This window comes from Cadophora gregata (assembly GCF_030347475.1).
Source record: "Cadophora gregata isolate MNR1 chromosome Unknown scaffold_6, whole genome shotgun sequence".
NCBI classification, from domain to species: Eukaryota; Fungi; Ascomycota; class Leotiomycetes; order Helotiales; family Ploettnerulaceae; genus Cadophora; species Cadophora gregata.
In genome coordinates, this window is record NW_026695929.1 from 560,267 (window position 1) to 583,655 (window position 23,389).

The window sequence follows — 23,389 nt, forward strand, 5'->3', positions numbered from 1 at the left end:
CGAGGAATGCGATTGCAATATCATGAGCTACTTTGGCAGCATGTCGTCGAAAATGTGTGGTTGTGTTATGATGATGGCGGGATGGAAATTCGAGAGGTTGAAGTTGACTTGGAAGAGGCTGGGCTCTAGCGCGGAAAGTCGACAACAAGGCTAGTAGTGCCGACGTGGACCGTGCCCTGGGCTTCGCTGGCTGTTCCTGTCAACACTTCAAGAACCGCGTCCAAACGCGTCACTTTTTCCTAATTGGGCTTGTTTGAAAAGTAACAATAACGAGACACAAATCTGCCATATTGCGAAAATGTCTACGCCGGATATTGGCAAGTTAGACCTCTCCGACTCTGACAATGAAGATCTCTTTGCTTCCCCTTCCCGCACTTCGAAATCCACCCAGAAACTCCCCACCAAGCCAGGAGAAAGTGATGCGCCCGCGCCCAGGAACGCAGAATCCAAATACGATACAGAGCAGGCGAGGGATTCCAATCTGCAAAGAGAGCTGGAGAGTGTAAGAAGCATCAATGAAGTGATAGAGGGCGTGGTATCAAGTTTGGAGACAGCGAAAGGAAACATGGATGTGAGGCGCTACTATATTTCACAGACCAACAATTAGTTTCTAACATATCTATCCAGACGGTCTCGAGGACAGTTACATCGGCATCTACGCTTCTCAATACTTGGATCCGGATTCTGTCGCAAACAGAGCACAACCAACGATTGATCTTGAATCCAAATTGGCAAGGCGCAAGTCAAGATGTGACAGATATGGAAAACGAGACGGTACTGAAAGCACAGGCAGCTGAGAGGAGGGCCGCAGAAGAAGAAAGAAGGAGAGAAGAAGCAAGACGGAGAGCCGAGGACGAGGAGAGGCAGAGGCAGGCTGGAACGACTGTGCGGGGTACGAGGGGAAGAGGTCGGGCAAGAGGGACCGCGAGGGGCAGTGTTAGTGGGACTGGATACGTCGCTGGAGGTTCCTTGACAGGTTCGAGTCGCGGGTCGTCTCAAACTGGTCGGATTGCGTCGGGCATAGGAAAGGGAATTGGGGGCACAAGAGGGAGAGGAAGGGGAGTGAGATAATACATGAGATTGCTGCCAGAAATACAACACCATCAAATATTACGCCTCTTGGTCCCTTGGACTTCGGTGACGGTAGTAATGATTTAGGCGGTTCAAACAATACCAAGCGGTCAAATTGCCGACAACTCAAATTGGGAAAGAAGGTCGAACGAAACCATAAGGTGAATACGTTTCAGCCTAAAAAGGCATCTAGTCGCTGATTCCAGACACTATTGTACAGCCCATCTCTGAAGATCCCTAGAATTGTAGCCACAATTCGAATCCGTATCCTACTTCAACCCAGAACGCCGTACCCATGCTTATACCCAAGCAAATCTCATTTCTTCTTGAAGAAATCACTCATCTTTTTCATCCCTGACACATTCACCTTCTTAAGCGCCTGTACGCCTTTGCTCTGATTCGCCTTCTTCCTCTTCTCATCTTCATCCGCCTTCCTTTTCTTCTCGGCACGGGTCTCTCCATCTTCTGCTGCCATTGAACGCTTCCGTGAAAAGTCACCCAATGATCGTGAAGCAAGAGCATCCTGCCGTAACTTTGCCAAATGAGCAAGATGCGTATCTAGGGGAGCGAAGTCGACAGTCGATATTGAAGTGGAAAGCAATTTCTTGAGGCTCTCAGTAATGTGAGGCGCAAGGTATGCCGAGCAAATGAAGAACAGAGCTGTACGGAGACGTAGAAGCTCAGCAACTCCCTCTGGAGCTTCAATGGGAGATGGCTCTGCCGCCTTGTCTGGGGTTATACTTAACTGTGAGTCTTCTGAGAATGAGGTTGCTGCTGTTGATGTTTCTGAGAAGGAACTCGCTGCTGTATCAGACACTGTTGTTTGAGTATCTGGAGTTGCTGCACCGTCCTCTTTGGCTGGTTCGGATAACGAGCTGTCATCTCGCTTCATACTGAGCATTGGTGGATCGAGGGCTTTCCTCACGAGCTTCTCCTCCATACTTGCAGGTAATCCTTTTTCGATCATCTTTTGGGCCTTCTTCATTAGCTCCCCGAGGAGCTTCTCCTCATTCAATCGATACATCGTCTCGTCTCCAGCCTCAACCGTATCGCAAACAGCTGCCATCCTGCTTTCCAACAGCTGCCGTATTGATTCAATCCTAGAAAAATTCGCAAACTGTGGAGACACCTTTGACATCTTCTCGAAATAGTCATAGCCAGATAGGAATAACTTCTTTGCAGGTTCCGAAGATTTTGTGGTTGGAAGAGGAGAAAGTGCTGATAGAACCATAAACAATGGATCCATTGGAGTCGCGACCAGAAGGCTTGCAGTCTTCATCACATAGCCTTCCGAGTCCGTAAGTTTATCATCTTTCTCGTCTATCTCTTCCCGATTTTCTGGCCCCTCCGTCACTGATAGCAACCAACTCCTTGGAGTTGTTCTGGGTGCTGCAACCTTGGTAAACTCGTAAAACCCTCGCTCCGGACATATAACATATCGATCGTCACTAAAGTATCTCGGATTCTCAAGTGTGACGATTCGGGCATCTTTGCTGAGGTCTTTGGGAAGAACGAATAGGTGGGGAGGGTTGCTTGACTCGGTGCTTAACTGGACTTTTGCAGCTGTTGAATCGGGAGCCTTGGGTTCGGTGGCTGCTTTGGCGGTTTTGGTTGACGGTCTCCCTCGAGTCTTCATTGTTACCAAAATTCACTTCGAAAAATTGTTGCGTTGGTGATGTTTTGGTGTTGCGAGATGTTTGAAGATGCACAAGTTTAATTGAGATCCTGGACGACGCGTCTTGGAGCGTGTCAGAACGCGTCGCTAAATTGAGACGAAATTCTACTGCACAACGACAATTCTTGGAGATTTAGTATTCCCACCAAAGGTGGACTGGGCCGCTCCTGGATTGAAGTTCAAAGCCTTGATTATGCCCAATTTAGAAAGAGCGCACTTCTCAGAAAGTCCCATCTCGAACATCCATTTTGCGCGGAATCATCGCGTCCTAGATTAACGCATGGATCAATATACTTCAATCCCTGTAAGGAGGTAAATGCACCCTTCATAACATCTGAAGTCTTGCATACGGACGGTAGCATATTTACCTGATGGCCCGACCGAGATCCTGTTATGTCTCAACGTGAGTACAGCCTTTTTGAGGTCCTCCAGACTGGCGACTGACCGCATCCTTCCAGCCATGGCAAATCCTGAATGGCCGCCGAGATCTCCTCACGAGGTCCTCCTCAGCACGCCCGGAGGTCGCGATCGATTGCGACGTCTGGCAGAACGCGGCTCTCCAACGCCTTCACCAATAAAGCGCTCGGCATCCATGCGAAACAGGGCCAAAGAGCTCATGAAGTCAGACATGGACAACGAGGATGATGACGAGGACGAAGAAACCCTACAGCTTCAATTGCAGGAGATACAGGCGCGCTTGAAGCTCAAAAAGCTACAGAAGAAGACCAAGCATGCATCGGAATCAGAGAACGAAACGGCAAGGTCCGACTCAGCACAACTGAAGAGGGCGAACTCAGTGGCAGCAAGTCGGGCACAGTCAAGGATAGCAGGCTTGCGCGAGGAACGGCTGGAAAAGGCGAGGGCTCAACCCGAAGTACATGTTCCAGTATCTCCCATCCGAAAAGTACAGCCTCCGACGATACAACGGTCACCAGGCAGGGTTTTGCTGGGGATAGATAAAGGGCTACGAGGGAGTGACATATCGCTAAAGCGTGCGCCAAGTCTGAAGAAGAGAGATGAGATATCGACCGAGAGACTGGCAGGGCCATTTTTACAAAGAACTGGCTCTCAGGCCAGCAGTCGTGCTCATGGAACTGCTACCCCGTCAGCCAACCTTTCGAATGAGGATCGGCCCATGACATTCAGTGAGAGGATGGCAGCTGTCAGGTCTGAAGATCTCGAACGGCAGGAGAGGCAGGAAAGAATCAGGAAGAATCGGAGCGCAGGATTTGATATTGATCACCAAAAGATGCAAAGGTTCAAAGAGAACGCTGTTGAACTACCAGATAATTCTCGGGTAGCACCAGAATTTACCAGGGATGAAGTTTTAGGCACCAAACCAGGAATGACACCTAGTAGAAGCGCTCCAAATCTCCGGCCCGCGATCAGAAGTACAAGTTCAGATGCTACAATTTCTCTCCAAAGCAGATCAGATTCAAGGGCCTCAGCGTCTTCCTCAAAACCGCCCCCGAGGAGAGGACCGGATATGGCGAAGAATCCGCAAGAAGTCACAGAATCCGAAGCAGATGCTTCCCAATTTGAGCCATATTCAGCCCAACATCTCTCAAAGCGCATTATCCCTCATCCCGAACTCACGCGAATGCTTACGGGAAAGAAAACATTTCTCATTCCGGACCTTTTGAAGACAGTGAAAGGTCCAGATTTTTCCGGGCCAGACATAGAAGAGGACATCGTCGTTTTTGGAATAATATCCAAGAAAACAGAGCCAAAAGCACATCAACCGAATGCCAATGCCAAGAATCAGAATAGAGGGAAGTTCATGGTTATGGCTTTGACTGATCTAAAATGGGAGCTTGATTTGTTCCTATTTGATACCGCTTTCGAAAAGTTCTGGAAATACACCCCGGGCACAATCATAGCCATTCTGAACCCTCAGTTCATGCCGCCACCAAAGGGGAAGGAAGCAACAGGGAAATTCAGCTTGACGTTAAACTCAAATGCGGATACCATTCTCGAGGTAGGGACAGCAAGAGATCTAGGTTACTGTAAAAGTGTCAAAAAAGATGGTAAAACCTGCGATTCATGGGTCGACAAACGGCACACAGAATTCTGCGACTTTCACGTCAATCTCACTCTCAACAAGACTCACACCAACCGTATGGAAGTTAACACCATGGGCTTTGGCAAAGGTCGCTATGGTGGAGGTGGAGGAGGCGGCAGCGGGAAATTTGGACAAGATGCAGCTTCTAATTTCCGATACAAGAGCAAGCAAGAGAAAGAAGACGAGAAGGTCACCCGTTATGATAGAGGCAGTCACACGCAAATATTCATCGACAAGAAAAGTACTGTCAATATGCTTGACGACGTCGATTTCGATCCCGACGCCTTTCACCGTGGCTCCACGAAGGAAGAGCGCATGACGCGACGCATTCTGGCGAAAGAGAAAGAGCAAGAACTAGAGCGAAAGTTGGGAACCATGGGAAGTGGACAAGGTGCAGAATACATGCGACGCCGCGATCCTTCTGCTCCGTCACGCAGCGACATATATAGCTCCTCGCAAGCCGAAGCACCTCCCGATGCAGGGAAACTTGGTCTCTTGGGCGGGAAAGCCGAGAATGTAGCGCTCAGTCCTATCAAACGGAAACGCACGAATACTGTGTCTAGCTCGGCGGCCGTGGGCTGGGGGTCTGATCTGACGAAACAGCTGGGCAAGATGAAGAACGGCGAGAATGTCAGTAAGGAGGGCCAGCCGCCGGTCAAGAAAAAGACAAGATTCGTGACTGAGAAGGGCATCAGGGAAGCTGGGCGGGAGAGCTTTGGTGGCGAGGTTGTCGGGAAGACACCGCTGGGTGGTGCTAATGACTTTAATGACTCGGATGATGATCTTGATATTGTGAGGGAGTAAACCACTGTGTTTGTTTGGCGTAAGGCTTGGTTTAGTCTGGGATCTTGGGTTGGATTGGCTTGGTCGGTCCGGCTTGGTGCATTGGGTTGATTTGACAGACAAGAGTCAGGATCAAGAGAAAGAATTCGGGTTTCAACAAATTTTGGCAGTCTCGTAGCGAGTAAGCTTAGAGTAAAGGAATCCAATCAGCTATTATCTTCTGGTTGTACTTGGTCTGCTTCACCTCTATATTTAAATCTAGACTCTTCCAGTGACTTTTGGTTGAGACCTGTGTATACCCAGAAAAGGTGGCCAAGGCCTTCTCGCTTAACACAGCAACAACAAAACAAGAAAGTATGCGAAAAAGCTGCCACCGATAAATGAAATCATAGACATTAAGCAGTTTATTTGAGCATTCATTATGACCAGGCATCTCGAAGAAAAGAACTTCTTGTTAGATGCCTATTGTTCGATTCCCCTCGGCCGTGAATCAATCTTATCACTCTTCCACTTCGGTTAAGTTTTTCCTTGGATATCCTTCTAGTATATCCTTCCCGGAAGCGCCATATACGCAGTCCAATAACATATCAAAACCCTTTCAGCGATTTCATCAATAAGTTACTAACTATACTCTAGCAGACACGTTGTCACGGACAAATTGTGAGGTAGCATTTATTGTACACCGATATGAACGCTCGTTCACCTACTCCCGACAGGGTGAAGAACCCCGCCTCTCAAGCAACACTCTAAACCATATCGCGATCTTCTCTCTTCTCAGTATTCATCTTCTCCCCATCTGCTCTCTCTGTATCTGCCGTCCCGGCATACTCAACCTCACTCCACCTCCCAATCCAGGCATCTCTCTCACTCGGGGACATTCTCGCCATCTTCGTCGCCATCCCTACGTTGAAAATGAACTTGGCCCTTAAAATGAATATGACGAGAACTATAGTGTAGCTCATGGCCCAGAAAATTGGAAAAAGCCGGTAGGCTAGTGGGTCGCTTGGTCGGTATGGTGGGTGGGTGGTGTAGTCCCTGAATGGCTCGAACCAGACCGTGACGAGGGTGAACTCGTCGTAGAGAAAAGAGGCGAGCGTGCAGTTATGAGTCATTTTGGTGGATTTAGTTTTTTGATCTTCGAGGGAGCAGGATGGTGGTGTCGTTGTGATGTGAAGTGGTTTCAGGGAGTTTGTAAGGCTGAATATGTGAGTGGTATGAGTGTAGAAAGAGTCTACTATCAGAGAGGAGAACCGGCTACGGTTTGACCTCCAATTCTTCTATAAATTCAAGCAAGTGCGTTGGCTATTATGAAGATGTCATTTTAAATGTCGTGGGATTGTGTAGTGAGTGTTCGGTCTCGCGCGTACTTGATTTAGTGCTTCTATGAGGTAGGCCCCGAACTAACTTCTCAGTACATCTAGAAGTTCATATCAGGTAAATCAAACATGAATTGTAGAGCTCTAAGCCAAATTTGAGGAATAAACACTCAAATCCTGTATCTTTGCTGGAAATACATTTGAGTAATAGAACATTCTTTTAACTCATGTGTCCTATCCTGTGCATGGTCGTTAGGCTTTTAATGCTCCAACTCACACAAGATCACATATACATCCATAACAGTATGGTTTTTTCTATTTCACCGTCCAAAATCTTCCACGCCTCAAATCCTCTCAAACCAGATCCTCCCATCCTCCCCCATCTCCCCTTCGAACGCGATCCCCAAACTCTTCGACACACCATCACTCCCAACCTTGAATTCCGCAGGCAGAGCTCCCTTGAAGATGAATCCCGGCGCATTTACTGAATCCGCATAGGCCATGAAATAATCGCCAGACACGTGCTTGAAATCTATAGTGATTTGCCAGGACGCATCCAGCCTAGCGATATGCAACACATCGTCTTTCATGTAGAGAGTGAGGTTGCGGTAAGCGGGGTGGAAATAGGTGCCCGTGTAGTTGCTGAGGGGAAGGGTGGCTGGAAGTGGTGGAGAGGGGATGTGTGGGTAGAATATGTTGGTGGCGTTGTCGTACTCGTCTGTCCTTTGCTTGAGGGCTTTGTTGAATCTGAGATTGTGTTAAGGCTGAAATATGGCTCGTGTTTCATATGATAAGAGATCTCGGTTTGGAGCAGGGAATTCAACAGTTATGGGAAAGCAATGAAACTTACTTCGCATCCCAATCAAACCTCTCCTTTTCGGGAATGCCCAGTTTCTCGTCAATCAGATGCCAAATAGCTTTCAATTCCACAATGTTTGAAGATACACCGGTATTTCCAAAGGCACAAATTCCATACTTCAACTCTGGGAAGAAAATGACGTGCGAACCGAATGCTTCAACACCACCACTGTGCTCGTAGAATTGGTAGCCCTTGTAAGTCGAAGTCTCCCAACCAAGAGCATAGGACATTGGACCGGTAGATGGTACATCGTCTGCATCGTGAAGCATGCGTGGTGTGAAGAGAGCTTGGTAGCCGTCTTTTGAGATAGGTGATGATCTGTGGATGAGTGCATGAAGCCATTTGGAGTAGTCGAGGACGTTGGATATGATGGACCCGGCAGCAGCGTTGGTGACAAGGTCCTCTTCGTAGGGAACGGGGAGATACTTGTCTTCGTAGTAGACATAGCCTTGGGCGAAGTGGTCAGGGCCGGAGATGGCGTCTTCATTGGAGAATGACTGATTTGGTGTCAGTTCAGGGATCAGTTCCGAAATTGACATACAATTTTTGGAGTTTTGAGTCCCAGGTTCTTGAGCAGAAAAGTCTCTCCACATGGCCACGAAATATTTACTTTTCCGATACCAGTTTTGAGACTATGAAAACTTTCGACTCACGGTAGATTTCATTCCCAGAGGTCTCCAAATCCTCTCCTTCAAGAATGCTTCCAAGGACTTTCCAGTTAAAGTCGAGATCACATGTCCAGCAACGACATACATCATATTACAGTACCTACCAGTGTCAGCACGGGACCATCCCAAACCCTATCAGACCAAGGAAAGAGGCTAATAAATCTGAATCTAAACGAGAAGACCACTCACTGGAATCTAACCCTAGGCTCCTCCGTCAACGGCAAATACCTTAACGCTCTCACCACGTCTCTCGGCGTAGAATTCCTCCCCTCATACGTCCCCCCATAATTCATATCATGTCTCGGCATACCCGTCCGATGGGACAAGATATCCTCGATAGTGATATGGTCCGTTGCCCACGAGTCCTCGAGAACAAAGTCATCGGGGATGATGGACGAGATAGGCGTTTTCCAGTTTAGAGATGTGAAGTTTAAGGGGTCCGTGACGAGAAGTGACATGCCGGCTGCTACGAAGGCTTTGGTGGTGCTGGCGCCGTAGAATAGTGTTGAGGGCGTGACTGGTGTGGAAGGAAGCGTGGCCATGCCGTAGCCCTGGATGATTGTGAGTCTTGGTACGTATTTTCAGGATCTTAAAGAGGAAAGACATGCTTGAATCGTTGCTCAACATGTTACCTTTTGAGAACAAACAAGAACCTAAAATGAGATATAGCTCACCTCCGCCCACATATCATCCCCATCAACAACACCAATCGAGATCCCAGGCACATGCCATTTGTCCAACGAACTCTTCACCAATTCCTCCACTTTCGAATCAAGCGGATTCTTCTTCCCAGAACCATTCTTCAGCACTTTCTGCTCAAGCGCGAACGAAGAAGGAAGGTATTGAAGCAAACATAAACAAGGCAATAATTGAATGATCATCTTTCCTGAATTTTTAAAACTCAAAAACGAATGTGATTTAAAAGTGCGGCTAGGTATTTGTATACTCAAAGAGCCACGCAATGTAAGCAACGTAAGCAAAGCTCAATCAACAGCAAGGCGTTCCTGAAATGCGTAGCTCTGCTGGACCCTGAAAGCTATTTGAGCATGTAGCTGCCTAGTGAGAAGTACGAGTCAAGGAACTAAAATGTCAGAGATGCAACAGCCTACGGGGTGACTTGAAGAAACGGCGTTTAACTCCGTGCCGTCATCTTACCCAAGGGAGTGATGTTCAGAAGAAGCATTTGATCCGACGCCCCGCCCCTCCGCCGCATCCCCGCATGTTCGAGAGGCTCCAGAACCTTATTTGGACTCAAGCTTACAGTGCAAAAGTACCCAAAGCCTGTGCGGCTTGAATGTTGTGGGCTTGACTTGTTACATTCACTAATATTACGTGTTGTGTATTCGGAGTCGGATCTGGATATCGAGTGAATACACGAAGGAAGATACATATATGTCACGAGCAAAACACAGGACTTTCATTCAAGAGTGGTTTCCCCGTTATCAAGTGCCAGTGCCCCCTGGACGCTAAATGTCATCCCCAAGCGGATGCTTTGCTCCTGGGTATTGTAAAATAGGCTTCGTTACAAAGGGGCCGTATATGTGCATCTCATTCTTTGAGTGCAGATTCCATAGCCACAAGAATTTGTTCGCTCATATCGCTAACTCGCTCGCCACAGTCCAGTTCTCTTCTCCATAGTAGGAATTCAACATTGCACCTAAATATGTGCTTTCCAATCTCTCCGCCTGTGTATCTAACCAAGCAAGAAATGACCAGGATGTTGATCCGATGCTACTGCCTGAATCCTCTTTCCCCCTCATAGCTCCTCATCCTCCATATTGTTGTCGACTGGTGGAAGGGGTTTCTGAGCAGCTTCCGCTGCAGCTACAACGTCCCCACCTGACGATGAGAAGCCTGTACCGAGTCGCTTCTGCATAGTCTCATTGTCGATGTCATATAAGCTTGCCCTGTGCTTCTTGAGGGGACTGCCAACGACAGACTCATCTGGTACGCCACCAAACACGTTGTTTGGGAGTAGTTGAGGCTGAGCAGTGGCAGATGCGGCTTCAGCAGGAGGAGTTGCTCCAACCGAAGTAGATGCTGATGCAGGTGATTTGCGGGAATTGGCGTTAAGAGGTTCGGCAGAATGCTGGCGCTTGAGCTGTTTTGACATTAGTAGATACACAATTAGATGTTACGGAAACCATAGCTTACTTTGATTCTGTTGACCCCGTCTGCCAATTCGCCTGTAAATTTTGCGTCTTCAGGACTCAACATAGTCTTCACATCCTTGTCCTCAACATCCTCCATCTTTCCTACAATCTCGGCATCGTCATCATCTTCGTCGCTATCTTCTAGGGTCGCAGATGCTCCAACACTACCGTTGCTCTTCTTTCTATTCTTGTTGCGGCCTGCGGAAGGTTCATTATCTCTAAAAGAAGAAAATCCAACAGTTCCACCTTGCTTCAATGGAGCTAGATTCGAGAAGTCGAGCTGTGTAGAACGTCGCTTGGTAGGAGCTACAGCACCCTTTGCTGGCTTCGGATGTAGAATTCCCATCTTTTGCAGTTGCTCTGGTGTAAGATGGTTAGCAGATTTCGGAAATGATACTGATATACTTACTCTCTCCGCGATAGAAGAATGTGAAAACTGCAAAAGGCTTGTCTGGTCCATCAATGCCCGTGACTGTCTGAGTGCTGATTGACTTGGGATCCAGGGTTTTTGGCTTTGCAAAACTGGTAGTGTGATCAATATCCGCCTCTTCGCCGTTTCCCTTGTCCTCGTCGTCATCATGAGCATCAAATTGTGGAGAATATTCGCCTCTCTTGATCTCCCCAGATGCCAGTACACGGAACATTGCGACTTTGATCTGCCCAGCAGCCTCTGGTAAGTCATCGTCGGAGTCTGAGCTGAGGTCATCGTCGTCGAAATCTGCCAACTTCTCGACCGGAGATTGTGCATCATCACCATATCTGAGTACTTCTCGCCCTCCGAACTTGGGTGCGGCTGAGTTATTTCCGGTCAGGTCAAGATCCTCGTCACTTCCGTTTGTCTCTCTCCGACGTCTGCGACGCTTCTCGAACTTCTGTCTGCGCTTCTCAATCTTTGCCGCCGCATCGTTCCCATCTAAATCCAGACCATTCAGCCATCTCTCAAGTCCGACCTCACGGAACAAAAACTCTCTCTCGGCTAGACCACCACCCTCAGAAGCAGGAACTTGGACCCATCGTGAGTTTACCCAAGTCTCCTCGCCCGGTCGTAGCAGTGTAGCAACCTCCTCCTTAGCCCGGCCATCAAAATAGATGTACGCAGCAATAGTTTCATTTTCGGACTTTGTGATGGGTATGTATGGACCTATACTTCCACTGTAGCTTCCGCGTGAACCAGCTGCGCCAGGCAGACCTCCCACGATTTGGGCTCGGGGGTGTGGATTGTCGGCAGTTGGTTTTGGGGTGGAATATGGAACGGAGAGACCAGGAACGAGGAGGGTGATGGAGATGGCGAACTTGGATGGTTCTGCCTTGTCGGAGGAAGCATCTTTTGGAATTTTAGGCTTTGGTACCGGAATATACGTATTGACGCGCGAAACCCTGGACTGCTTCTGTACCGAATATTCAGGCAGAGGAGCGCCTTCAGCGTGTACGCTAACTGCTATGCCCTTAAAGCATGGCATGATGGATCGAGGGGCAACCGAAGCTGCGCGCAGGTATTTTGTTGACTCTGCAAAGTCCCCGAAAAAGGCTGTGACTTTAGCAACGTGTTTGGGGTGCTCAGAGGTGGAGAGGCGGAGGTGGGTGACGAGGAAGAGGCTGAAGGTAGTGGAGACTGTAGGTGCAGCGAGAATGTCGACAAAAATGATATGCTGCAGCGTTAGTGCATCTGCTCAAGCGAGGATGCTTCACGCGCAGCTTCTCAAGTGATTGTGCGAGTGATTCTGCGAGAGCGAAGGTGATGTCCAAAAGTCGGGGAACGCTTGAATCGATGTTCCAGAGCGGTTCGTCAGGGCTCGCTTTCGCCTGCCGTGAGCTTGAGCGCGGCTCGGGCACGGACGACCCAAGGATAGGGAATTCGGGTAACACCCAGAAGTGAAGAAGATGTGCTGGAACAGTTTGAGGACATTCATTCATTCACAACATAATTGACTGACACGTCACCTGCATTTTTAACCATTCATGGGCAGCGATGCATATCATTCATCAAAGTTATCTCTATCCAATATCCTGCCTCAATAGCGAGACTGCCTAACTTTCCTTTGAGCAGACAACACGACAAAGAGCCAGCTTCAGCCTTCTGCCAACCGACGGATCAAGTGTCTCACTGGCTGTCAACTTGCACCTGAAACTCTTGCCGCATCCCCGGGTGTATCCTTGTGCTCTCCCAGAACCGCCCAGCTTGCTGATGATTCTACATTCGCTCTGGCTTGATCTGTTATACGAATTAGCGACTGCTAAAAGATATCTGGCAGAGCTAGAAGTATAAGAGCATTTCGTAGATAAGTTCTCAGACTGTTGAGCTTGATAATTGATTGAATCAACATGGGAGTTCAGTTGGCCGTTCTTAAGGGCAGAAGTGTAGTCATCATAGTAACGGGAAGTGCAGGCGAAACATGTAGGAGAATGAACGTACCAGAAGAAGCTAGAAGACCAGGGACCTAGAATTAGTAAACTTGCAAGAGACATGTATAACAGACATTTGTTGCTGGTGAAGCACAGAGACCTGTGGACCTGTGCGGACCGTTCGTGCTTGTTGGTTCTTACAGACAGAAGAAAGTTCGGGTCGAATTTATAAATTTGCGAGACCTCTCAAAGGGCGCTAAAGTCTTTAGCTTCATCAGGTGACCGAGCTCGCCGCGCATGCATCACAAAAATTACCCCACCAACCCGCGAGAAACAACACAGAGACCCCTCAACAGCAGACCAAAAACACCATCAAAACATCGTACCTGAAAAACCGGCAAGATGTCAAGTGAGTACCACATTCTAATCCGTGGATTTTATCCAGAGAAATTGTTGTGCAGCTCATTTGGAGCTTGTCGCGCCAGATGAGGGGTGTTTTGCTAACATGTTGTGATAGACTTCGCAGATATCGCAAGTAAGTTGACCGCAATTTCATGACGAAGGCTTCGCTGGACAAGTCGGCAATACCCGCACATCGGAAAACAACGAGGCGAAGGGTCTGCATACTTCAGCTGCAAAGCTAACACTTTTGGTTTACAGAGCAGTTCGTTGAGTTCTACTACAACCAGTTTGATCAAGACAGGAAGCAGTTGGCTGCTCTCTATGTTAGTGCCCGGCCCGGTCCACCTTACGAACACAAAGGTTTAATACAATATAGCGTGACAACTCCATGTTGACTTTCGAGTCGGCATCTGTTGCTGGTGCTGCGGGCATCGTGGAGAAGCTCGATGTAAGGCTCCAGCACTCCAAAGTTGATTCAGCCCGCTAACTAGACTCTGCGAGCAGAGCCTCCCATTCGAGAAAGTGAAGCACGCCGTCTCAACACTCGACGCACAACCTTCCGGAGATCATGGTGGAATTTTGATCCTCGTCACTGGGGCTCTCTTGGTATGGTTACATGGACAACACTGCTGGTGAATGATTGGCTGACTTGCATACCTCCAGGTGGACGATGAGCAGAGACCGATGAACTACAGCCAGGCTTTCCAACTTCTCCCAGATGGCAATGGAAGCTACTTCATCTTCAACGACGTCTTCAAGTTGGTTTTCGGTTAAGTGGTAGGCTAAGGACGTTGGGTACATATGAGGTCTGGAGGGATAGGCATGAACGATTGATGGATGGATGGATGATTTGGTCTGTTTCGACGCATTATACCGACTTCTAGAAAGAAAGCGAAATGTGACAGTGATGTGGCATGATGGACTTCTTAGTTTGACAATTCCAGCGCTGGCTTTTGAATTTCCATGGTGTTAAATGCTCTCGCAACATGGGCTGTGAAGATCTTGCTTCAAGTTAGGATTCCATCACCCGGTTCCCAAAACGTCGTTCATTTGATTCCTTGCCTTCGAGCCTATGACGTTTGGATTTTTTTTTCAACGGCTTAATTGATCCCCTCCTTCCAACTGGTTCTTTGTGAAGTTAGAGGTCTCTTCACGAATTGTGTAGATATAGACGATCAAAACCTACTATAATGTCTGTATAGACGAAGTCAGAATGACGAAGTCAGGAGACAACCAACATGATGGCAGATGGAGTAAGCAAGAGGGCAAGACCTTGGCCGACATGAAGGAGCATGTGTATGGGCTCATTGATTAGACGACTGGCAACTTCAAAGCTTTTGTACAACTTGAGCATGCAAGGTGATACTCTGGCAAAAGAAGATGCCACAAAGTCTGTACAACAAGCTCTAATCATACAAGCCAATACGGCCCTTTAAAGACGGAGCTATATCCTGCTCACCGCCAAAGCTCACCTACTGCATTCCTCCCCATGGATAAATATCAAAACCACGGTAGATAAAGGTCACGAGCCTCTCTCCATCTGCATTGAAGCCCGACGGTTCGGTCACACACATCCATCCCGCCTCGTCAATTTGCTCAACTTCAATAACTGTGACTACAAGGAAATGAAGAAGATGCAACGAAAGCGGCATGTAAGTGAAGAAAGTGATGAAGAAAAAAAAGTATGATTGGCAGCAGGTACAGATCTCTAGCTACGCATGACACGCTCGATGCGGGGAAAGGTAGCTTAGGTCGAGCTGAGGATAGGACGGACTGGAGCTGGGACTAGGTAGGTAGGGAGGGAGTTACAGGAGATGGAAGCGGGATGGCGCAAGGCACGGATGGGTTTTGGCGGTGTCAGGTGGTGTTGAAGAGTTTTGCCTCTTTGAGACTTTCAGCAGGAGCGTTCAGTCCTTTTTTGGCGCGTCACTCTTGGTCTTCTGTTATACAGTAGGTAGGTCTTTTGTGTTTTGTTGTAAAATTTTACGGAGTGCCCGAGAATCCGAGATGATGTGATGTGATGAGGAATGAAGTAGCGGTTTCGGTCATGGTTGAGGGGCCGTTGATGGAAAGCTTGGAAGTGGAAGGGGGTGGAGGTCTGGACGCCGCTGATCATTTTCGAGAGGGATAAAAGATGGAGAAATAACGCAATTCCCTGCTAGGTTTGTATCTAGCTCTTTATCAACAGCTGAAACTTGAATGGAAAACATCAAGATCGTAAACAAAGCTCTTGCAAGAACTAATCAATGTTAGACCGCATACATCCACTTCAAATATCGTGCTTCAAGATTTTCTTTTCTTTCCTTTCAAAGGGGTGAGACAGCTGCGTTCGTTTTGTTCTGGAAGTTCTAGTTCGGCATCTAGCGGGGCATGGAGGGGAAAGAACTTTTACAGACTTGCAGGCTCTAAAAGCCGGGTCAGGTCAGGGGGGCAGGCGGTGGAAGGCGAATCAGACTGCGCCATAGCGGCCGGCTTTCGATGGCTTTGGCATTGGAGAGATCTCCAATCAAAAGAACAGGATTGGATAGCTGCGCGGGCCCTGGTTGGAGTGATCGTGTGCATTGCATTGCATCTGGTGGAGCTGTCGGAGTAAGAAGTGAAGAGGTGAGAAAGAGAAGAAGAAGAAGGAGGAAAAGCTGTGGTATTTATCTGTGGTACGAGTCAAGTTTGCAATTGGAAAAGCCGGTGTTTTCAAAAATGAGCGTAGTGGTGGCCATGTCGTGCTTTGGATTTGGCTGGCCAACTGTTGTCTTTGATGATGCCGCTAAGCTCCCGTCGTCATGGGCGGAATGGAAGACCTGAGGTGGATGGGATCGTGAACCAAGAAAGTGGACCGTCTTCTGGGCCTGTTGCGCCTGGGGAAGGAACATCCAGGTTCTGCTCTTACTAGTACCTTCCAATTGCCTTGCCTTACTTGATCCGTAGCTGTTTTTAGAGTAGAGCTGAACCATATGACACGACCGTTCCCCAGCTTTCCTCTATCTCTCTTCCTTTGCATCTCTGATTCAAATATCAAGATATCCAGTTTTCTTTACACACTTTTGCATATGCACCTTTGGAGCTCTATCCAGCTTCAATGATTGAGCTCTGAATAGTCAGCCAGCCAGCCAGTCATCGATTGCTAAAGCATTACAAGTAAGTCAGTCTGCTTTATCTATGCTTCGATTCTCCATCCCCTGCATTTGCCACGCAAATTCTCGAGACGTGCTGGGTCACAAAGACCTCCAGCCGAGCAGCGGTCTGGTATCACAATACCACAGCTGCATCCAGCAAGGTGGCTCTCGTCAGTCATTGCACCACGCTCTCAACAGACCACCGGGTAGTGAGCAGGCAGGCTGCACAGCTCAAGCAATCGAATTGGATAAAACAGTCCACCCTCCTAAGCAAAGCCAAAGCTGCAGCTGCCAGCCCCAAACTTTATTATCTTTATCTGCACAGCCTGAGCCGGCATCGCTGCTAAGCCAGCCCGTCCTCGTCCTATCTACTCACTTACTGCTGCTGCTCGCTTCAGATTCGGGCCCAGCCAGATTTTAGTACTAATCTCAACGTCAGAAACCATCGAAACTTCTTAACTGAAAATCGTGCAACTGAACATTCTGTACAATGTCGACCGCCATTCCACAAGTCCCTCCTCGTCCTACTAGGACCACACAGCAAGACCAGTCTGCTGGAAGTGGCAGCTCTCTTGGCAGCGACCTTCCCAAAATACCTCCACGCCCGGCTCATCGACGTGTTGACCGCTCCATCTCGCCCGCCAGAGAGAGCTTTGCTCGATCCCCTCTCAACGAAACCCCCTTCCTCGCAAACCACGGCAACCACAGCAAGTCGTCTTTACAATCCAGCGAGAGCCTCTCTGTGTCAGATCTACCTCGCCGTCCACCCAGCGTCACCCTGCCATCCCTTGGGCAGGAGGGAAACGAATATGCCGAATTCTCAAATCCCTCCGAGGAACAACTGGGATCATCTCCTACACAAACTCGCAATATAGCCAATGATCTCAAGCTACATGCTCCGAAACCATCTCTGCCAGTTTCCAGCGCCAAGGCCAGAGTTTCGACAGTTACTCGTACGGATTCTGGTCAGGCTGCGGCATACGGCATTGGCAAGCCCTCAGGAGATGATAAGGAGCCTCACACAAGATCATTGAAGGCAAAGGCGAGTTTTGCTAGTCAAACTTCCGTTGGTGGCACCGAACGCCCTCCTTCGAGCGCTGAGAGCGACCATGGCATTCCTGAGATTGGACAACGTGTGCCAATGTATCCGAATGCTGGTGATGTGCAAGCTCCATCGCCTGCGCCATTTGCTCAGCCATTTGCTCCTGGCATTGGGTTCCATAACGATGGGTCGAAACCCAGACATCATGGCCGAAAAACTAGCTCGCGTGGTCATGATATTCCACCCGATGCATAGTAAGAACCCCGCATTGATTTTAGCAGAGTCTGCTAGCAGACCACATTTGTTGGAAATTCTCTAACTGCTACTTAGTGGTCGTTACGGACACGGAGTCATCCCCCACGATCGATTCGAGAAGGCATACTACGAAAAGCATCCAGAACTTTTCAAGAAGGAGCTTGGACAATACGGAGAAGGCAGACCAGAGTGGGCCATGAGCAGTGATGATCTGAACAAGATTGTTCGAGATACCGCCAGCCGTGGAGCTGGATCTGGTAAGGAATACAGTTGTGTGCTTTGCACATGAATCACCGAGCAATCTAATATAATCTAGGCTCACATAACCTCATTGGAACTCCTTCCGAACAAGTCGGATTTCAAGCTAGCGAGGAATATGCCTCGAGAATGTCCTCTCCTCGCCCACAATCTGGGTATCATGTTTCGCACTCGAATATTTCGGATACACACGTGGATTCGCCATTGAGGAAGGAATCCTCTGCTGCAGAATCATCAAACAAGGCTGAGTTTGAGAAGACTCTTTCCAGGAGTCTCCAAGCTCCTTCGGATACAACTCTAGAGAGTGAAGCCGAGGATGATGTAATTCATGTGGACAACCCGGGACGCCGTTCAAGCAGAATCTACGGCGCAGATTATGCAGAATCCACGGAAGAGCTTGAGCGGCAAATAAGCCACGGCGTCGACGATGAATACAGCGCTCCCATTCTTGCATCAGACGAGGTTGCTAAAGAGCCATTTGGGTATAATCTTGAGCCTGCAGTATCGCCCTTGAACGAACGCAGGGGCTACGAAGATGGTGCTTTCCATTACAGATCTGGAAGCGCGTCGAGCGCCAACAACAGCAGACCTTCAAGTCGACCTGGGAGTATTCACGGAGTTATGCCCGGTCTTCGCTTACCTGGTGCTCATCTCGAAGATCTGGATGAATATGAACCTTTGTTCCCCGAAGAGGAGAAAAGTGCTGCAGGCAAAGAGAAGCCTTTGACTGCTGCTGATAGACTTAAGCGCCCGGAGCTTAAAAATCGCAAGTTTCCATCGCAAGATATCTGTAAGTAATGACGAGACGTCACCAAACTGAATGGCAGGGCCAAGCCCCTACATACACTCTTGAAAAGAAGCCGCAGTCCAATGATTTACTAATAATTTTTCTTCGCAGGGGAGGATACACCCAATAGCTTACAATATACCGCTACTGTCTCGACGCCTCAATTACCTGAAGAGGAAGAAGCAGAATCAAAAGATAGCCCAGAGGAAGTAAACTCGGCCCATGCATTTGCCAGGAGACAGGAAGAACTCGCGGAGAGAGAGTCCAGACCTCAAGACAGTTTCTTGCATCAGGAGAAGAAGCCATGGGCTCACAAGCCTCATCTCGCGGCTGAGACCAGACCAAATCCGAAGCAACGCTTTCCTTCTCGAGATATCTGGGAGGACACTCCTGATAGTTTGCAACTGCAAACTACTGTCGCTAGCCCCCAGGTAGAAGACAAGGATATCACGAGCCCACCAGACGAGCAACCAGTAACATCACCAGTCAACATCGCTGCGGTCGCGAAGCCTCAGATCCCAGCCCGTCCAAATAAATCCAAGTTGTCCGAATCGCCAGAAACGGCGCAGCCAGCCATTCCAGAAAGGCCTCGTCCCAAACAAGTGGATGCAACTTCGCCCCCAGTTCCCGTGAAGGCAAAGCCCCATGTACCCGCCAGACCTGCGAAGCCAATCACTCGAGAGTCCACAGAAAATGTCCCTCTCACCACCACTCCGTCAAACTCATCAGCCAAATCTGTGGGTTCGGATCAAGGAGCTGCTGCAGCCGCTAAGCCTAAGCCACCTGTCCCTTCCAGACCTCTAGGAAGCAAGATTGCCGCTTTGCAAGGAGGTTTTATGGCCGATTTGAATAAGCGTTTGCAGCTTGGCGCTCAAGCACCCAAGAAGGAGGAGCCTGCACCGGAGGAGGAAGAAGTTAAAGAGAAGGCTCCTCTTGTTGATGCCCGCAAGGGCAGAGCACGTGGTCCCGCTCGTAGAGCACCGGCAAAGAGCCCAGCTCCTGCGGCGGCCGTCTCAGAAACAACCAGCACTCTAGCTTTCTCCATGCCAGCCACTTTATGGCAGATTGACCCGGACGAAGACTATGTTTTTGTTGCCTCCTACGAGGAGCCTGCTGTTTCAGGTTCCTTAGATACTAAAGCCGCCGAGTCGGAAACACCAACGCTAGCGACGAACACCGCTGGTATTCCTGTCCACGAGCCAGCTGAAATCGCTCCAGAGGCAGAGAATGCCTCGGCTCCACAATCCGCCATTGAGGACTATCATGCCTCGCAAGCAGAGGAGACTGAGAAGGCCCTCTTGATTGCACAAGCCAAGGAGAGTAGCAGCGAAGTCCAGCCTGTGAAGGGTAGTGATGAGCCACCTGTTGTGCAGGAGAGCGAGACGAAGGCGCCTTTGGCGGCACCGGAGGATGAGGACTTGTCTGCTTCAACAGCTACGTTGAAGCCGAGTGAGAAGGAGGGTCTAGAAAAGGAGCCTGTGAAGGAGATTGTAGAGTAAATGGGGAACCAGAAACAAGGGAACGGGAAAGTTGATTGGCGTATTTTTCGGCTGTGTTCGTTTAATTTGTTTACTTGGCTCCGTTCCGCATTGTCGGAAGCGAGACGCAGTCTTTGTTTTGACGCGGGAGAGATATACGTCTATAGATGAATCCAGTCGTTCCTCAGCTGCTGATCATGTCTATCTAGTCTACTGTGCTCCGAAAATCCTATTGCTGACACCAGCCGCTAGCTAAAGGTGCCACACGAGGGGAGGGCTCGGTCGAATGGCTGCTGTGTATTCGACTTCGGGATGCCTGTCTGACCTTGCATCTACACTACAATCCTTCATGCTGCATCACTTATCAGCCGTCTTTTGACTCTCCAAAGACATCTACAGTTTCATAATAGATCCACGTTAAGATAACTTGCGGTGCAAGATGCCACCTATTATCCACCTCACCAACGCAACCCCTCACGCCCACTTCACCAAATCCCACGAAGTATCTGGCACAGTCCTCTACGTTTTTAATCCTCACCCCCAGCTTGTAAAGCTCCCACGCCCCAGTACGAAGAGCTAGCTGCTCGGTGTAGGCAAAACTTTTCCACTTCCAACCCAAGCACTGAGAATGAAACGAAGCAGAAGAAAAAAGGCTAGATCACATTCGCTCAAATGAATTTCACGTCCGAGATATGCATGCTCTTTAAGTTTGCGGAGAACCAGTTACCGGTTTTGACGTTGATGTGTATGGAGAGTGCGGAGGGTGGGGGGATGGGGATGTTGTGGGCGAAGACGGTTATGGGTGCTGATATGATGGAGCTGGAGAGGGCGAGTGGGGAGATGATGGGGAAGGCGGGATGGAGTAGGAGGGGGGATTGAAGAGGGTTATTTTGGAGGGGAAGTAAGGAAATGAATATCGGTACTCTTGAACTTGAAGTTTAGAGATGGACATAGATGTCGGTTGAAGTGGAGATGTTTACCCCAGATATTCTCCACCTTGCTGTCATGGACAGATTAACTTCTCTCCGAAAGTTCCATTACAGTACGGGAATACCAGCTTGTTCTCTCCAATTCATGTTGTTACACTGTAAGAAATGACGGGAACGTACCAGGCACACTGATTGAGATTCCACTGGCTGGCTGGTGCCTGGAGAAATGACGTTGAGGCATCCAACCCCGGATTTCGCTTGATCCCGCCTCACGTCAACCACGCTGAAGCCCCTTCCTCAGGAGAGCTCACTCAATCAACGCATGCAGCACAACCACAGACCAAACACGTCAAAAAAATGGCCGCCCAAAAGGATATGCAAGACCTGCTCCGCTTGCTAACAACAGGCCGGAACAAAATCCCCATGCTCGCAGCAATGCAACGCGTCAAAGCTCTTCAATCCGCCAACCTACGCAGGTCCTCCCTCCTCCCCTCGCTCCCCAGCTCCTACACCCTTACTAACAGCTCGCAGTATATCGGACATAGCAGCAATCGATTTACCAGCCCTAACTACAGCTCTATCCTCCGACGAAAAGACCGCCAAATCCCTCCTCGCAGCCTGTAAAGCCTACCTCAAATCCGGCTCCTCCACACCAGGCAAACGCTCCGCCGCAGACACTCTCTCACCCACCAACGGACCCTCCAAGCGCACCAAATCCGCCTATGAACTCTCACAAGAACCACAAACTCCCGCTGAGCTCGAAGCCTCCCTATCACTTCCCCAACCCTCCGCAGACGAGGAGGCGATCTCGAAATGTGTCGTCGTCACGAATCGTGCGCCGCTGGTTCTGGCGTTCGCAGTACAGTTGTTGAAGTATACGATGCCGGAGCAGCCGCTGAGTGGGATGCTGAGTCTTGCGCAAGCGGTGGTGAGTGCCAATTCGAGGAGTAAGGCTGTTAGTATTGGAATTGAGAAGGGGAAAGGGGCTGAGGAGGAAGGATGGGGAATGGGGCAGCCGAAGGTGAGGATATTGGGGAGGGAGATTAGTGTCTTGAAAAGGAGTGGGTATGAGTGGAAAGAGGAGCAGGAGAAGGTCTCGGATCCTGCTGGAGAAGTTGGAGAGCAGAGTACGGCGGGGAGTGAGCAGACCTTGAAAGAGGAGCCGAATTCTGGTGCTGTTGGTCTGGAAGGTGGAAGTCAAGCCGCGACTTCTAATGGCTGGACGGTCTCATCCCCAGTGACAGTCAAGAGCTCAACATTCGTCGCTCGCTCCATTACCATCACGAGCCCAGCAGACGCGACTTCCGCTCTCCAAACCCTGCTATCAGAGAATAAGGACCTCCGAGAAGCAAGCCACAATATCTCCGCCTGGCGCGTTCAGGGTTCCCACGGTATTCTAGAATCCAGCAACGATGACGGCGAGTCCGGAGGCGGTCGCCACATTCTAGGTCTTTTGCAAGCAGACAATATCGTAGGCGTGCTTCTCGTAGTTACGAGATGGTATGGAGGCATCCTGCTCGGCACAGACAGATGGCGACTCATGAGCATGGTCTCACGAGATGCCCTATCTCAACGTCTTAGGATCGCTGGTGTTGTTGGCCAGGATGCACTGTGGGGCCTTGATCTAGAAGGCATGAAGAAAGCGAATTCTTCTGTTACTGGAAGTGGAATGCCGATTCATAGGCCTGAGGGTGCGAGGGCTTATATCTTGAGGGCATTTGGATCGCCTGAAGCTGAAGGTGGGAATAGGAAGAAGAAATCAGGAGTCGCGATAGATAGGGAGAGAGAGGAGAATTTGGGCTTGCTGCTGGGAGCGTTGGACATGCTGTTTAAGTCTTGGGATGGCCATGTTTCGAGAGAAGAGCTGGATAGGAAGGCTTGGGGGTGGTATGTTCAGGTGAGACCTGATGTTGCTGGTGGAGTGGCCGGCTGGGGTGGGAAAGGAGAGGTGAAACTGAGTGATATTTTAAAGTTGAGGAGGAAAGACTGAGCAAAGTGTACAATACAGTACATCCTATATAGTAAGTAACTCAATGCATCTCGATGGATGTATGGTTCTACCCTAAGCTTCTATTACAGGTCAGTTCTCATTCACCTCACATGCCACTCATACTGGTGATGGCTATCAGGGAGCGCCCAGAAGGCTTTGTCATCTTGTGCTCCGCTCCGAGATCTTCTGTTCCGCGGAGCAAATG

At 49.2% G+C, this 23,389-nt stretch overlaps 9 protein-coding genes across 9 annotated transcripts; 5 read left to right on the forward strand and 4 right to left on the reverse strand.

The window, feature by feature from the left end:
* Positions 1-298: 298 nt before the first annotated feature.
* Positions 299-1,071, forward strand: ONS95_012014 (uncharacterized protein; the record flags this gene model as incomplete). Its single annotated transcript, XM_058505622.1, has 2 exons — positions 299-571; positions 628-1,071. The coding sequence occupies 2 exons, from the start codon at positions 299-301 to the stop codon at positions 1,069-1,071; spliced, it is 717 nt and encodes a 238-aa protein (XP_058358144.1).
* A 316-nt stretch (positions 1,072-1,387) lies between these two features.
* ONS95_012015 (uncharacterized protein) lies at positions 1,388-2,707 on the reverse strand (the record flags this gene model as incomplete). Its single annotated transcript, XM_058505623.1, has 1 exon — positions 1,388-2,707. One exon carries the CDS (start codon positions 2,705-2,707, stop codon positions 1,388-1,390), a length of 1,320 nt encoding a protein of 439 aa, XP_058358145.1.
* Positions 2,708-3,139: 432 nt separating this feature from the next.
* On the forward strand, positions 3,140-5,612 carry ONS95_012016 (uncharacterized protein; the record flags this gene model as incomplete). The annotated part of the gene is made up of 2 exons (XM_058505624.1): positions 3,140-3,149; positions 3,205-5,612. 2 exons carry the CDS (start codon positions 3,140-3,142, stop codon positions 5,610-5,612), a joined length of 2,418 nt encoding a protein of 805 aa, XP_058358146.1.
* Positions 5,613-6,337: 725 nt separating this feature from the next.
* ONS95_012017 (uncharacterized protein) lies at positions 6,338-6,703 on the reverse strand (the record flags this gene model as incomplete). The annotated part of the gene is made up of 1 exon (XM_058505625.1): positions 6,338-6,703. The coding sequence occupies one exon, from the start codon at positions 6,701-6,703 to the stop codon at positions 6,338-6,340; it is 366 nt and encodes a 121-aa protein (XP_058358147.1).
* A 239-nt stretch (positions 6,704-6,942) lies between these two features.
* ONS95_012018 (uncharacterized protein) lies at positions 6,943-9,119 on the reverse strand. Its single transcript, XM_058505626.1, has 4 exons — positions 8,624-9,119; positions 8,420-8,534; positions 7,758-8,263; positions 6,943-7,654 (listed from the first exon to the last, which is right to left on the reverse strand). The coding sequence occupies exons 1-4, from the start codon at positions 8,974-8,976 to the stop codon at positions 7,252-7,254; spliced, it is 1,377 nt and encodes a 458-aa protein (XP_058358148.1). The 5' UTR covers positions 8,977-9,119; the 3' UTR covers positions 6,943-7,251.
* A 1,071-nt stretch (positions 9,120-10,190) lies between these two features.
* On the reverse strand, positions 10,191-13,120 carry ONS95_012019 (uncharacterized protein; the record flags this gene model as incomplete). The annotated part of the gene is made up of 4 exons (XM_058505627.1): positions 13,001-13,120; positions 10,997-12,887; positions 10,589-10,947; positions 10,191-10,535 (listed from the first exon to the last, which is right to left on the reverse strand). Exons 2-4 carry the CDS (start codon positions 12,045-12,047, stop codon positions 10,191-10,193), a joined length of 1,755 nt encoding a protein of 584 aa, XP_058358149.1. The 5' UTR covers positions 12,048-12,887; positions 13,001-13,120.
* A 212-nt stretch (positions 13,121-13,332) lies between these two features.
* Positions 13,333-14,106, forward strand: NTF2 (Nuclear transport factor 2; the record flags this gene model as incomplete). Its single annotated transcript, XM_058505628.1, has 6 exons — positions 13,333-13,339; positions 13,448-13,465; positions 13,591-13,655; positions 13,709-13,780; positions 13,837-13,938; positions 13,996-14,106. 6 exons carry the CDS (start codon positions 13,333-13,335, stop codon positions 14,104-14,106), a joined length of 375 nt encoding a protein of 124 aa, XP_058358150.1.
* Positions 14,107-16,935: 2,829 nt separating this feature from the next.
* On the forward strand, positions 16,936-20,286 carry ONS95_012021 (uncharacterized protein; the record flags this gene model as incomplete). The annotated part of the gene is made up of 4 exons (XM_058505629.1): positions 16,936-17,741; positions 17,818-17,999; positions 18,059-18,790; positions 18,899-20,286. The coding sequence occupies 4 exons, from the start codon at positions 16,936-16,938 to the stop codon at positions 20,284-20,286; spliced, it is 3,108 nt and encodes a 1,035-aa protein (XP_058358151.1).
* Positions 20,287-21,551: 1,265 nt separating this feature from the next.
* ONS95_012022 (uncharacterized protein) lies at positions 21,552-23,184 on the forward strand (the record flags this gene model as incomplete). Its single annotated transcript, XM_058505630.1, has 2 exons — positions 21,552-21,670; positions 21,726-23,184. 2 exons carry the CDS (start codon positions 21,552-21,554, stop codon positions 23,182-23,184), a joined length of 1,578 nt encoding a protein of 525 aa, XP_058358152.1.
* Positions 23,185-23,389: the final 205 nt, after the last annotated feature.